The sequence below is a fragment of the Sphaerodactylus townsendi genome, linkage group LG02 (genome assembly GCF_021028975.2).
Source record: "Sphaerodactylus townsendi isolate TG3544 linkage group LG02, MPM_Stown_v2.3, whole genome shotgun sequence".
In the NCBI taxonomy this organism is placed as follows: Eukaryota; Metazoa; Chordata; class Lepidosauria; order Squamata; family Sphaerodactylidae; genus Sphaerodactylus; species Sphaerodactylus townsendi.
Window position 1 is genome coordinate 18,980,128 of NC_059426.1, and position 13,953 is coordinate 18,994,080.

At 44.1% G+C, this 13,953-nt stretch overlaps 1 protein-coding gene across 3 annotated transcripts in view; it reads left to right on the top strand.

Annotated features, from left to right (window-relative positions):
* Nucleotides 1-13,953, top strand: part of RAPH1 (Ras association (RalGDS/AF-6) and pleckstrin homology domains 1) — a 99,446-nt gene that overhangs the window by 64,509 nt on the left and 20,984 nt on the right. For 2 of the 3 annotated variants that reach the window (XM_048483666.1, XM_048483665.1), the window contains 3 exons: nt 744-818; nt 10,703-10,780; nt 12,320-12,479. In XM_048483666.1, the coding sequence (XP_048339623.1) occupies nt 744-818; nt 10,703-10,780; nt 12,320-12,479 (313 nt within the window). The remainder of the gene's footprint in view (nt 1-743; nt 819-10,702; nt 10,781-12,319; nt 12,480-13,953) is intronic. The other variant, XM_048483667.1, reaches the window with a different exon arrangement.

Genomic DNA, 13,953 nt, shown 5'->3' on the forward strand with positions numbered 1-13,953 from the left:
AATGGTGGTAGCTGCATGGAGACTCCTTGTTCTGTCCCCCAGGTAAAACCATCTAAAGGTGCCCTGTTCTTGGGTGGAACAGAATGGGAGACACACAAGCAAGGTGTAACAGTTCAAAACAAGGTTTATTGCTTAGAAAAATTGAGATCCTAACTCCTCCCAGGGTCTGACTAAGATAAGGTACTTGCTTGACTAGAACAGTTTGAAGCTTGAGACTTTTATTCTATCTTTGGCTGCTTCCAAGAAAGTCTAGTTTGTCTGTGCAAATATTTTTAGTTGATTTGCCAAGATAGGAATAACTGCAAGATAAGTTACCAGTAGGGAGTTGTTTGCTTCCATACAGAGGTGGAGCAAGGAGAAACTGCACCCGGGGGGGCGCCCACCCCGCCACACCACTACCATGCCTCCTCGACGGCCCGGCCACGCCTCCGACACTGTTCTTCAGAACCTCCACAGAATTGCTTACTAGTAGCTCACAGAGGAACGAAATCCCGTGACTTGTTGATTTGTTTCGTTAAAAACTTGTTACATATAAGCAGGAACAAAGTGTAATATTGAATATCCTAACTGCTCATTTTGGACCTTTTCAGTTTGGAACACTTCTGGGATTCTTTTTTTCTTTTTAAATGTGCTTCTAATGAAAAAGGAAAAAAATTGCTCCTGTCTGCTGCTAATCATACACTATAAAATCACTGCACTTACTTACTTTTGACTGATTTTCTCTCTTCTTTTTTCTGCACAAGCACTCCTATTTGGACAGGGAAACTTCCCTCCTTCTGAGAAACATTGCAGGAAAGCCTTCTCATTTGCTGACCAAGGTGAATTATGACTTCTCACCTGCATGTGACTGTTTCTTTGTAGATTAAAGTGGCATTCCCATTTTTCAAATGTACAGTTGGACTTTTGCTTCCAGTTGCTTGTGTGTTTACAACAATGACTTTTCCTCTGGTCAGAAGGGGATCTGTATCTGTGGGTGGGGTGCAGTTGGAGATTTCACAATCTTCTGAAATAATAATTTTGCTGGTAGTAGTCTGTAGAATTTTAATGCTGGTATTTTTAAAAAAAAAACTTCAAAATTATATAAATGTTCTCCCTAAAATCCACCTTCTGAGAGATAGAGGTCCCTTCCGCACATGCAAAATAATGCACTTTCAATCCACTTTCTCAGTTGTTTGCAAGTGGATTTTGCTATTTCCGCGCAGTAAAATCCAGCTGCAAAGTGGATTGACAGTGGATTGAAAGTGCATTATTCTTCATATGCGGAAGGGGCCAGAGAGATTCCTTCAGTATAATGAGATACACGGGGAAGCTCGCTACTTTCTGATGTAAACAACTAAAAAACTCTGCTTAGAATATCACGTATAATAATAGAGTCAAATAGCTGCTTTTGATTTCTCTTACTGTGATATAGTCAGTGTAACATTCTAGAAAAGAGCACATTTGGAAACTTTCTTTTTCTAGGCCTGTTCATAGTATAAGAACATAAGAACAAGCCAGCTGGATCAGACCAGAGTCCATCTAGTCCAGCTCTCTGCTACTCGCAGTGGCCCACCAGGTGCCTTTGGGAGCTCACAGGCAGGATGTGAAAGCAATGGCCTGCTGCTGCTGCTGCTGCTGCTGCTCCCGAGCACCTGGTCTGCTCAGGCATTTGCAATCTCAGATCAAAGAGGATCAAGATTGGTAGCCATAAATCAACTTCTCCTCCATAAATCTATATATGCTCCCATCCAAAACACACACACACAAAACAGTCTCTACCAAGATGATTCCTTGTTGTTCACAAATTATGGAAATCAGTCCATCTCTGGTATTTGGTATTTGGTATTTGATTTGTTTGCTTTCTTTCTGAGCCTGATATTTTTATGTCGAAGCAGTGCTGGGGATATGGTCATTTAGGTATGACTTAAAGAGGAAGCTCCTGACATCTGTATTCTTCCCTCGTTGAAAATTGTACCCAAATTACACGTATTAGTATTAAAGCAAAACCTAATATTGTAAGACACCACATTCCATTCAGTATTTGCTTATGGAGAGGTGAACAGTGTCTTTAAACAGTGTCTTAATTAACATTGCTAAGAATTAATTTCAAAACTCTGCTTCGTTTTTTTACCGCTAACTGCCTAAAACAGATTATAACAGCAAGCTATAAATCATGTAAGCAACAGCAGGAAATGACTATGCAATGCCCTTGTTGAATAGATGAAAACACCTGCATGTTTGCCAAGTACATATATACCTGGTTGTTTGCTTCCATGTTAGTCAGTTCTGCAGAACCTCTGTGGAAGCCCTTGAGTTTTTCTAGTGAGAAGATGGGTCCCATTTTTAATTCCATGGGATTGGTACTTTCCCGACCCCCAGAAAATTTGTTTGAGGTACGAGATAGGTGGTTTCTTTGCAAGCGTTTTCCTTTAAAAAAATTAAAATCTGCTTGATGGAAAAACAGGAAAAAAAATAGCTGTATTAATTTAGTAGTTCATTTGCCAAAAGTGGGTTCTGATAAAATCAGTGGAACTTTATAAAACACGCACAAGGTCTAGGATCTATAAATTAGGTTGTATAAATTAGGCAACGAAGAAGAAAAATTATACTTTGGCTTGTGTTTGAGAGAAACTAATTACGTGGTCCCGATCACTAGGTTTGACCTGTTGAAGTTCAATTCCAGTGGCTGAATATACCGAGCATCAATCAATCAAAAAAACCTTTATTAGGCATAAAAACCACCATGTATCAAAATTACAATAGAAAAGCGCTATTGCACATCATGTAAAACACGCACTAGAAATGTGGCTACAGCTTCAGATATTTCAATATTAGGGTTGTTCAATAACTTAGTCATTTTTGTTGAACAACCCTAATATTGAAATATCTGAAGCTGTAGCCACATTTTTAATGTGTGTTTTTTAAAGCACTACTGCACATATACCGAGCATAGTGAATAGTGGTTAAGAGCGGGGGACTCTAATCTCGAGAACCAGGTCTAATTCCCCATTTCTCCACGTGAGTGGCAAACTCTTGTCTGGTTTCTCCTACACATGAAGCCTGCGGGGGTGAACTTAGGACAGTCACGGTTCTTCAGAACTCTCTCAGCTCCACCTACCTCACAAGGTGCCTATCTTGGAGAGTAGGCATTTTTAAGAGAATTGTGTGACCATACTTTTGGGACTTGGAATTTAAATCTGAAGTTTCTTGTCCAGTCACAGAAAGAGCCCTTCCAGCAAAATGCTTATACTTTAAAAAGAAAATGGGATGTAATAAACACTCTTCAAAGCTACTCTGATACCCCCACCAAAATCATTTAAATGCAAAAAATGTGGATAGTTTGAAAAAATATTTTTTTCAAAAGCGATACAGAGAACATTGGAAGAGGAGAACCAACTCAAATTTGTAATTGTGATCAGTTTTTCATAAAACAAACCCAGAATAAATGTTTGTCTCCTTGTCAGAAGTTCCACTGCATTGTTTGGCAGCATTCTAAAAAGCTAAATCTCTGAATCTACCGTTTTATACAATGGTATGCTGAATGTAGAGAGCCCTGTGGTGCAGAGCGGTAAACTGCAGTATTGTGATCAAAGCTCTGCTTATGATCTGAATTTGATCCCAGCGGAAGTCGGCTTCAGGTAGTTGGCTTAAGGTTGACTCAGTCTTCTATCATTCTAAGCTTGCTGGGGTGAAGAGTAGATGACTGGGAAAGGCAGTGGCACATCATCTCATAAACAAAGTCTGCCTATTAGATGTCACGCTGTGACGTCATGGGTCAGCGATGACCCAGTGCTTGCACAGAAGATATACCTTTACCATTAAGCTGAACATAAAGTAACATGTAAATAGCTCCATCGAAGGGTGCTGAGCCCTGACCTGGATTGCCCAGGCCAGCCTGATCTCGTCAGATTTCAGAACATAAGCAAATATTTAGATGGGAGATCTCCAAGGAATACCAGGGTTGTGACACAGAGGCAAGCAATGGCAAACCACCCGAGAACAGTGACACACCTATTAAAAATGGCACCCGGAGCAAGAACTGAAATTGTGCTCCCCCAAATTGCACTCTCAGGAGGGGTGGAGGGAAAGGGTGACTGCTTGCCTACCTCTCCAGTGGGCGGGGCAACAGCAGGCAGGCAGGCGCCCCCAGGTGACACTTGCACATGGTCCCTGTGGCGTCATCCCCTTCTGCCCCTCTAGCTACACCACTGCCTCTGAACGCCTCTTGCCTTGAAAATCCCACCAGAGGTCGCCTTAAGTCAGATGTAACTTGATTGGGGGTGGGGGTGGTGAATTGCCCTGATCTTGATGGTGCCCTGACCTGAATGGCCCAAGCTAGCCTGATCTCATCAGGTCTCAGAGGCTAAGCAGGTTCAGCCATGGTCAGTTTTTGGTTGGGAAACCACCAAGGAATACCTACACCGAGGCAGGCAGTGGCAAACTGCCTCTGAACATCTCTTGCCTTGAGGGCCCTATGGGGTTGCCATAAGTCGGCTGCGATTTGACAGCACTTTATACACAAGGGTGCTAAGCCCTGACGTGGGTAGGCCAGGCGAGCTTGATCTTGTCAGATACCGGAAGCTAAGCAGGCTCAGCCCTGATTAGTACTTGGATGGGGGACCGCTAAGGAAGCCCAGGGTCACTACACAGAGGCCAACAACAGCAGATCTCTGGACATCTCTTGCCTCAGAAACCCTATGGGGTTTCCATAAATGAGCCGTGACTTATTGGCCCAAAAAAGGTGTTTAAACTGCCTTGTGAGGTACTTTTAAATTTTAAAATTAGGAGTATGGATGATTTAAACATGACTAACATTCATTTTTCGGGGGGGGGGGGGCGAGAGAACTGCTCACCATAAATACCACGTCAGCCCTAGGAATTTAGACCCATCTAGGAAATTGTTACAGGCTGCATTAGATAAATGCACATAGATTTGGAGGGGATTAAATGCAGCTGCCGCAATGAAATAAGATCGTAAATACTGTTTCCTTGCGTGGTCCAGAACAAAAGTCATTTTCTGCTATTCCACAATCTCTGGATTAAACTCTTTTGCTTGGGATGCATGCAATTTCAGAAATGGTGGCATGAACTGAAATCATTCTAATGTGAATCATGTTGATGTCTTTTGGAAAAGTGCAAGATGCTTAGATCAGGGGTCCCCAAACTTTTTTGAGCCCGCGGGCGCCTTTCAACTTCTGACACAGTTTGGAGGGCGCAGCTACAAAAACAGCTGTGGCAAAAGGTGGAGTCAACCATAAAGTGTCGTCGCTTACGTTCACACAGTGAAGATCCTTGCTGCTGCCAAAACAGTGCTTTTACAAATCTGTACAGACAATGAAATCTCCAGTAGCCTGCCAGAAGCCTTGCTGGAGAGTCCTACCTGGCCACACCTACTTTCTAAAAATACTTGGGTGCTAGGAGAAAAGTGTCGGCGGGCTTCACTGTACCCGTGAGTACCGTGTTGGGGACCCCTGACTTACATATATGTTTCAGTACCTGTCTGCAGAGTCAAAAAAAAAATCAAACATCAATGAAATTGTGCTCTGTGAGCACTGTGGGTTTTGTTGTGGAAATGTTTTTAGACATACATCCTCTTACTTGGAATGTTTGCCTGCAAGCCATTTTTTCAAGTTGCATCTCATGCCTTTGTATGGGAGAAGAGAAATCACAAAATGATATCAGCTTTGCTTTGGTGGGTTTATACCAGAGGTGGGATCCCGCAGGTTCTTACAGGTTCCCGAGAGTAGGTTACTAATTATTTGTGTGTGCCGAGAGAGGGTTACTAATTGGTGATTTTGCCACGTGATTTTTGCCCCTCCTCTCAGCAGTAGCGTGCAAAACTTGAAGCAGTCTAGCAGGAGGCGCACTGGTGTGCGTGGCAGCCTGCGTTCATTTGTTTCCCGTCCAAGGACCGGCGCAGCGGCTGCGTCCTTGCCACAGCCCCTCCCAGGAATGCCCCGCCCCCGGAATGCCCGGCCAAGCCCCCGTCGTGGCCCGCCAAGCCCCATTGGCGCTACGCCACAGTTTGAATCCCACCACCATGGGAACCTGTTATTAAAATTTTTGGATCCCACCACTGGTTTATACCATTAGCATTTATGATAAGGTGTTGTTCGGAAACCACTTTTAAACAGGGAAAGGGGTTGAAAGTATTGAAAAAAGTAGCAAAAAACCAAAGAAACACACATAATATTAGAAACAACAAAGAAACTTAAATGTGCAGGTTTTTGAGTTCTCTGGGACATTTCATCGGGCTGGATCTCTTTTCCTAAGGCAGGGCTGGGAGGTTTCTTGGACCCTCTTTTCAATATTGCAAGTGTGGCACAGTGGTTAAGCGTGTCAGCCAATATCTCATAGACCTGGGTTCGAATCTCCACTCATGCAGTGGAGGCTCACTGGGTGATCTTAGGCTAGTTATACTCTCACTGCCTAGCCTACCTCACAGGTATGGTGTGAGAAGGATAACATGGAGGAGAGGAGGATAATGTAAGGCACTTCGGGTCCCCACAGGAGAGAAAGGCAGGCCACAAATGGATTAAATAAATAAATATGAAATTCTAAGCAGGTATGCAGATTTGAAATAGTGCTGGTTCAAGGTTGCACACTTGGTCTTTGAGGAAAGGGAGATGCAGCAAATGGGATTCTTCCCTTCCTTTTTTTGTCCTGGAAGACCAAGGATGCTTAGAAGACAAGGCCCTAAGATCGTGGCCCCAGACACCCACACACGGGGGGGGGGGGGGTTCACCCCCAAAACAAATAGCTCCATCCTGATGAAAGAGTTCTGGATATCTTGAAAGATTTGCATCGTTTTGGGTTGTCTTAAAAAAAGAATAGGTTTTTGTTTCTGGATTTTGCTTTTAATTATGCAGCCAAAACAGTTTCTTAGGGGAGTAGATGGCCTGCAGCGATAAAGCAGTGGTGTTTGGAACAGCAGAATAAACTCTTCGGTCTGTTGGTTAATTAGCCACTTTGCAGTAACGATCTCTTGCTTTGATCAGCCATCAGACCACAATCCAAAAAAACTGGACACAATCACATTAGCCCTGCAGAATTTATTTTATGGCTTTTTGTCGCCTAACCTCCAGGCCATATCACACTCTGGTTTCGAAACTTCTTGTCTGATTCAAAAGCAGTTTGCCTTATGACATGGGGCGTCTGCTTGCATGCCCAATGTTGCTTCACTGCAAACAGCGATGAAGCCCATTTGCGTTCATGGAACTTGTTTAATTATTCCGCTTAATTGTTTAATTATTCCGCTATCTTTCACTGCTTTCTGTTAATAATTCTAGGGACAGCAGGACTCATTTGCACAAATTGAACGGAGCAATTAGACAATATTTTTACATTTTTGAAGGACCCTGATAGATTGGGTTGAAGGTCCCTCAATTCCTCCATCTTGCTTCGACAGTTCTCCATTGTTATTTTGTCAAATAAAATGTATTCGAAAACATTTCCATCCAGCCTTTCCTCGTGGTTCAAGGCGGCTTACAGTAATAGCTAAAAACATTTTCAGTTAAAGCCAAAATAAAATAGCAATCTCCAACATAATTTTTGTAAAATAAAGAAGGGCATGAATGGATTTCTTCTCCCCATCCCCCAACCCTCACTGTTTGCCATTATCATTAGTGAGAGGTTCATCACCTCTGATGGTAGATGTTTTCTTTGGCATTTTTGCAAACCTGAGAAGTGCGAAACATGCTAGCTGTCCCACAGGAGCAGCAGTGGCGTAGGAGGTTAAGAGCTCGTGTATCTAATCTGGAAGAACCGGGTTTGATTCCCAGCTCTGCCGCCTGAGCTGTGGAGGCTTATCTGGGGAATTCAGATTAGACTGTACACTCCCACACACGCCAGCTGGGTGGCCTTGGGCTAGTCACAGCTTCTCGGAGCTCTCTCAGCCCCACCTACCTCACAGGGTGTTTGTTGTGAGGGGGGAAGGGCAAGGAGATTGTCAGCCCCTTTGAGTCTCCTGCAGGAGAGAAAGGGGGGATATAAATCCAAAACTCTTCTTCTTCTCAGCACTGAACGAGCAACAATATATTTTGGTGGTATTGGTAAAGCCTTTGGTTAAATAATGATTTATAAATATGTCTGGAGCTGGTCGTGCTTATCTTTGTGTACAAGTGAAATGTGCTACCCGAAACTGCAGTTGTGGGAACAGATAGTTTAGTTAACTTCTGCCCTCTTTCAATATACTTTGCTGAATCTTGTGCTGAGCTGAGTGGGCATGAAGCAAATACGTTGCTTGTGAGCCTCTTCGGAGAGGTGTCAAGTAGATAGACGGTAGCCTCCCTCAAATTGTGAATTCAGTATGAAAAATTACTTTGATGAAATAATTTAAGAGTCAAAGTAAAGGTTTACTTTGATAAAATAGGAAGAATGCCATGCTTACATTTATTTATTTATTTATTATTTAAATTTATAGACCGCCCAATCCCCAAGGGGCTCTGGGCGGTGCACAACATCATCTATGTACAATATATAACAAGGGTCACAATAGTGACCATATGTACTAAAATTCATTAAAACCATTAAAACCATATAAACAGCGGTCAAAAACAGTAACAATAAAAATGGCGTCCCGCAACCCAATTCCTTTAAAAACCACCCCAAAAAGAAGGGAGCATCCAAACTCCTCCCTAAAAATAGCAATAAATATGCAAGAACAGATTATAAAAATAGGGAGCAAGAGAGCCAGGGAGCAAAGCAAAGAAGGGGGGCGGGGGGGCGCACCTCAGCGACTGGACGCTCCAAAGGCTGTTGTAATAGATAAGGAATCTGATTCAGTGCTGAAAGCAACACGTCACCAGAAACACAGAGAACATACAATTGCACGAACCAGAAAAAATGCAGCTGCAGACCTGGATGCAGGAATTGGCTCAGCTAACCCCTGCGCGCAGCTCTCCTGGCTGCCCCACTGCCTCAAAAGCCAGCTTGGGTTACCCAATCCCTTCACACAGCTCTGCTAGCCGTCCCACACTAGCAGGAGTGAAAGCCAATTTTTTTCCAGCTTTTTAAGACTTTGGCCATTTGGCCCAGATAGTTTTGTTGTTGTTTTGTTTTGCTTTGGGTTTGGGCTTGGGCTTGGGTTTGGGGGGGCGGGGGGCTCGGCTTCAACGGCTTTGCCCAGGCTGAAACTAGAAGTAGCTTCATCAAAGGAGATTTATGGAAACGGAGCTCTTCCCGAGGTAGGCTGGCCAGATAGCAAGCAGAACCCTCATGGTTCCATCCTTCCTTTTGGAACTGTGCCCAAGCTTCCTGCTCTTTAATTCTGGGTCCATTTCGTGTATGATTAGTGAGGACTGTAGGGCACACTCCCGAGCATCACTTCTGGCAAATCTGAAGCACTCACTTTCTCTGAACTAGCCAGAAATGTGTGGTTTTGAATCTACTGACTGACTTCTTTGGGGAGATGTGGACACAGGCAGCTTTCCAGTCCTAATGAGAATGCTGGGTAGAGTAGAGGCCATGCAGCTGTTGTTTTAGGTACAGAAGCACATCCCCTATAAACTGATTGGAGATTGTGGGACCCCCAAGGACTACAAGCCATGCTACCTGCATAGTGCAGGAAGGAGAAAAGGGGTATGGAATTGAGGCTACTTCTGCCCTTGGTCCGCAGGAGGAGGGGGTGATTTTTGTCTGCCTTGTTGCTGCAGCTCCCAACCTCCCACACATACTCTTCACCCTCCAGTACCCACAAGTCACCTTGCACTTGACTGGATTCAACCCTAAAAGACTGTCAGGAAACTGAGGAATTTAAAGAGGCTGCGGAGAAGAATTATCAGTCTGTCGAAAGGCTTCAATTTCATGCACAGTTTAAAACAAAAGGGTCTTCCCCCACCAACATTGTATTGCTTGCGTGGCATTTTTTTAAAGTAAAATTATTAGTCTCGTTCTACTTTTCGAGCTCCATGGAACCATCTTTCAGGGAGAATAAGGACGGATCCTTCCTCCCACCCGCTTGATAACCAACTTTGTCTCTTGCCTAATTGACTGCTCGGATACTGTTTCAGCCCCCATTTATTACGGCTGTTATCAACTTACCCGTCACTTTTATTGAAGATGATTGTGTTACTGACGGGCAAGGCCGCAGCTATCTGCAGCTGTTGCTTCACTGCTCACAGTGGCACAGGCTGAGCATAATGAGGTAGGACATGGTGGCACATGACTGGGAGAAGAGGCATGTCGGAGCAGGGCTCTCGGAGAGGACAAAAATAGCGGCCTGTCTTCAACCAGGAGGGGAAATGCTTTATATCTTTTATTACATCAGATAATGTTTTTAAACTGGAGTGTCCCCTCTTTTTTTAATCAACAAAAGGCCTGCAGTAAACGATGGAATTGTATCGCACTCTTCTGCTGCTAAAGCCTTTTAAAGCTGGAAAACAATGGAAGGCCCTGCTCTCTACATCTTCATTTTCTGAAGGAGACATTTAATAATTGACCAGGGTGGGCAGGAGGAGAAGAAACAGAGTAGAGGCGAGTGCTAGACAGGGGTTGGAGGTAGGGAAGTGATAAAGATTGTGGCTTGGGTGGGGGGGGGGGCTGTTCAAAAGCTGCCCCGACCTTGCATGGAGTCCCACGATCATTTCCAACTGGCAGCAAGCGTTCAGGGGGGGAAAGAAGCTTTGCAGTTGTCGTTTGTTTCATTTCTACGCCGCTCTTAGAGCTCCTACGTTGTTACTACTTAGCCCAGGGCTCTCTTGACCAAGCGTTCTTCTGTCCGCAGGAGGAACAAGCTGCTAAACTGAAGGCCGAAAAGATCAGGGTGGCTTTAGAGAAGATTAAAGAAGCACAAGTTAAAAAGGTGAGCTGTAATTCCGTTTCATGTTGTCATGAAGTTTAGACTCGCGGTGGGTTTCGAGGGCTGGTTTGAAACTGACTGCTATGTATGGCCTCAATGCCGCCTTCTCTCCATGGTACTCAGACCACCTGTTGTCTTGAGTTATTCTCAGAGCATTTGCCCTTCACAGGTTTAGCTCCAGCTGCCAGCCAGTGCTGCCTTTCCAGGTTTAGTCACACGAGTCCCTAGTTAAATGTTAAAGTGCATCTTAAAAGCGCATCCTGTTCTAATAATAGGTTTAGTTAAAGGCACTGGAAGTCATAAATGGTAGCACATGCCCAAGCAGTTCAGTGTGTCTCTGGTGATGCTGGCAGTCTAGCACTGTGCAGTTAAAATAGCTTATTCTACCCTGTTTCCCCGAATATAAGACATCCCCTGGAAAATAAGACGTAGGAGAGGTTTTGCTGAAGTGCGAAATATAAGGCATCCCCCGAAAGTAAGACGTAGCACAGTTTTTGTTTGGAAGCATGCCCGACGAACAGAACACAGAAAAATAAGACATCCCCTGAAAAGAAGACATAGCGCATCTTGGGGAGCAAAAATCAATATAAGACACTGTCTTCTTTTCGGGGAAACACGGTAGTTAACTCTTCTTAGAGGTGCGGTGATGTAGACACGAAATGACTGCACTAAAGGAAAGTTTCAGAGGGTAGCCGTGCTGTTCTGCAGCAGAACCGTTCGATTCGTGTCCAGTAGCACTTTAGGGGCCCACAAGATTTTTGGGGTGTAAGCTTTTGAGAGTCAAAGCTCTGTACGCTGAAAGACATCCATGCTTGAATTTACTGAACACGCTATTAACTCCTACTTAAATCCAGCAGGACCACTGGAATCATTCTTAAGTGCAGCGATTCCTAAGTGCGGCACTTGCAGCAAGGTCCCATTTAAGCCCCGCTTGTGTGGCTGTTTGAAAGAATTGATGGCCAACTGGGAATAATTGCAAACATTTCAACAGGAGGTGGCAGCAGACCTTTTTCCAGATTTCCTTTGGAGGATTTTGAGCTTCCTCTCTGAAGAGCCTTGACACTCAGGCTCATTCTGCACATGCAGAATAATGCACTTTCAAACTGCTTTCAGTGCTCTTTGAAGCTGTGCGGAATGGCAAAATCCACTTGCAAACAGTTGTGAAAGTGGTTTGAAAACGCATTATTTTACGTGTGCAGAAGGGGCCTCAGGAAGCAGTCTTCCATTGAATCCGACCCTTGGTCCATCCCTGGCAGAGGTCTCTCACATCACCTTTTTACCTGGAGCCAATTGGCCATGCTGTCAGGGGCTGATGGGAATTGTAGTCCATTAACATCTGAAGAGCCACAGGTTGCAGACCCCTGAGGAGATACCAGGGATTGAACCTGAGGCTGCCTGCCTGCAAAGCAGATCATGGAATTGTACCGCTACCTTCTACTGCTAAAGCCCTTTAAAGGGAGAAAACAGTGGGAGCCCCTTCTCTCTACATCTGCCACTGAGCCACGGCCCGTCTCCATAACTCGCTGTTCTTTCTCTGTCCAGCTGGTGATACGTGTCCACATGTCCGATGACAGCTCCAAGACGATGATGGTCGATGAGCGGCAGACGGTGAGACAAGTGCTGGACAACTTGATGGACAAATCTCACTGTGGTTTTAGCTTAGACTGGTCCTTGGTAGAAACCATCTCGGAATTACAAATGGGTTAGTAAAGCCAGCTTGCAGAATAACCTTTTTCTTGATTTCTTCGCTCTCCTCCCCTCTTCACCGAACTTCATACGTGAAAGCCGAATTTCCAAACCTTAATTTAGTCAATGTTCATAATCTGGTTTTCAGTCTTCTAACATATCAATGATGTAGTGGTTAAGAGCGGGTGGACACTAATCTGGAGAACTGGGTTGATTCCCCACTTCTCTACATGAGCATCGGACTCAAATCTGGTGAACTGGATTTGTTTCCCCACTCCTACATTCCTGCTGGTGACCTTGGGCTAGTCACAGTTCATTCCTTCAGGCCCACCCACCTCACAAGGTATCTGTTCTGGAAAGGGGAAGGAGTTTGTAAGCCTTCTGGAGTCTTCTTACTGGACAGAAAGTCAGGGTATAAATCCAAACTCCTCCTCCTCTTCTTCTGATGTCTTATGAATATAGGGCTCATGGAGGGAATCATATGTTGTGTGATCTTTAATTTAAAATCCTGAGAACTCATTCAGTTCTGTTAATGTGGTCGTTGTATATGTAAAATTAGGAAAAAGAATTATGATGCAGAGAGGCTGATAGCTAAATAAAACTCTTAGCATCCTTTTTTTCAACGCTCAATATTTTTAATTCCATGTACAGAAATATTCACGAAAGGCTCTTAGTTGTTGAGTAAAAAAGAACCATGCCCCAAATGTAATCTAATATCTGCAAGACAAAGCGAAATGTTTCAAGAAATTACCATAATCTCTATAAAGCGAAATGTTTCAAAATTACCATAATCTCTATAAAGCGAAATGTTTCAAAATTACCATAATCTCTATAAACTTTGTTTCAGGAGTTTCTATAATTGCACTAGTATATCAAAGTTACTTCAGAAGAAATTAGATTTTCTCAAGCATTTTTGGTAGTGTTTTCATGTGTTCAGAATATCAGATGTAAAACCTGTTTCACACATGTAAGAATTACGATCGAGGTGGCCCACGGAAACAGCAGTTACAGGGAAGATGCCCTTCCTACAGGAAAGGCATGATGATGAAGAAGAGGAGGAGGAGGAGTTTGGATTTACATCCCCCCTTTCTCTCCTGCAGGAGACTCAAAGGGGCTTACAATCTCCTTGCCCTTCCCCCCTCACAACAAACACCCTGTGAGGTAGGTGGGGCTAAGAGAGCTCCGAGAAGCTGTGACTAGCCCAAGGTCACCCAGCTGGCGTGTGTGGGAGTGTACGGGCTAATCTGAATTCCCCAGATAAGCCTCCACAGCTCAGGCGGGAGAGCTGGGAATCAAACCCGGTTCCTCCAGATTAGATACACGAGCTCTTAACCTCCTACGCCACTGCTGCAGATAAACCAGAGTTTTATGTACACAGCAGAATTAGTTATTTCATCTGGTAGTCCAATCAGAGCGTAGGGCACAAACCACGGTTTACTGTGATGTCTGACACCATGGCACTGCATTACACCCTTGGTCTGTTAAGGTCA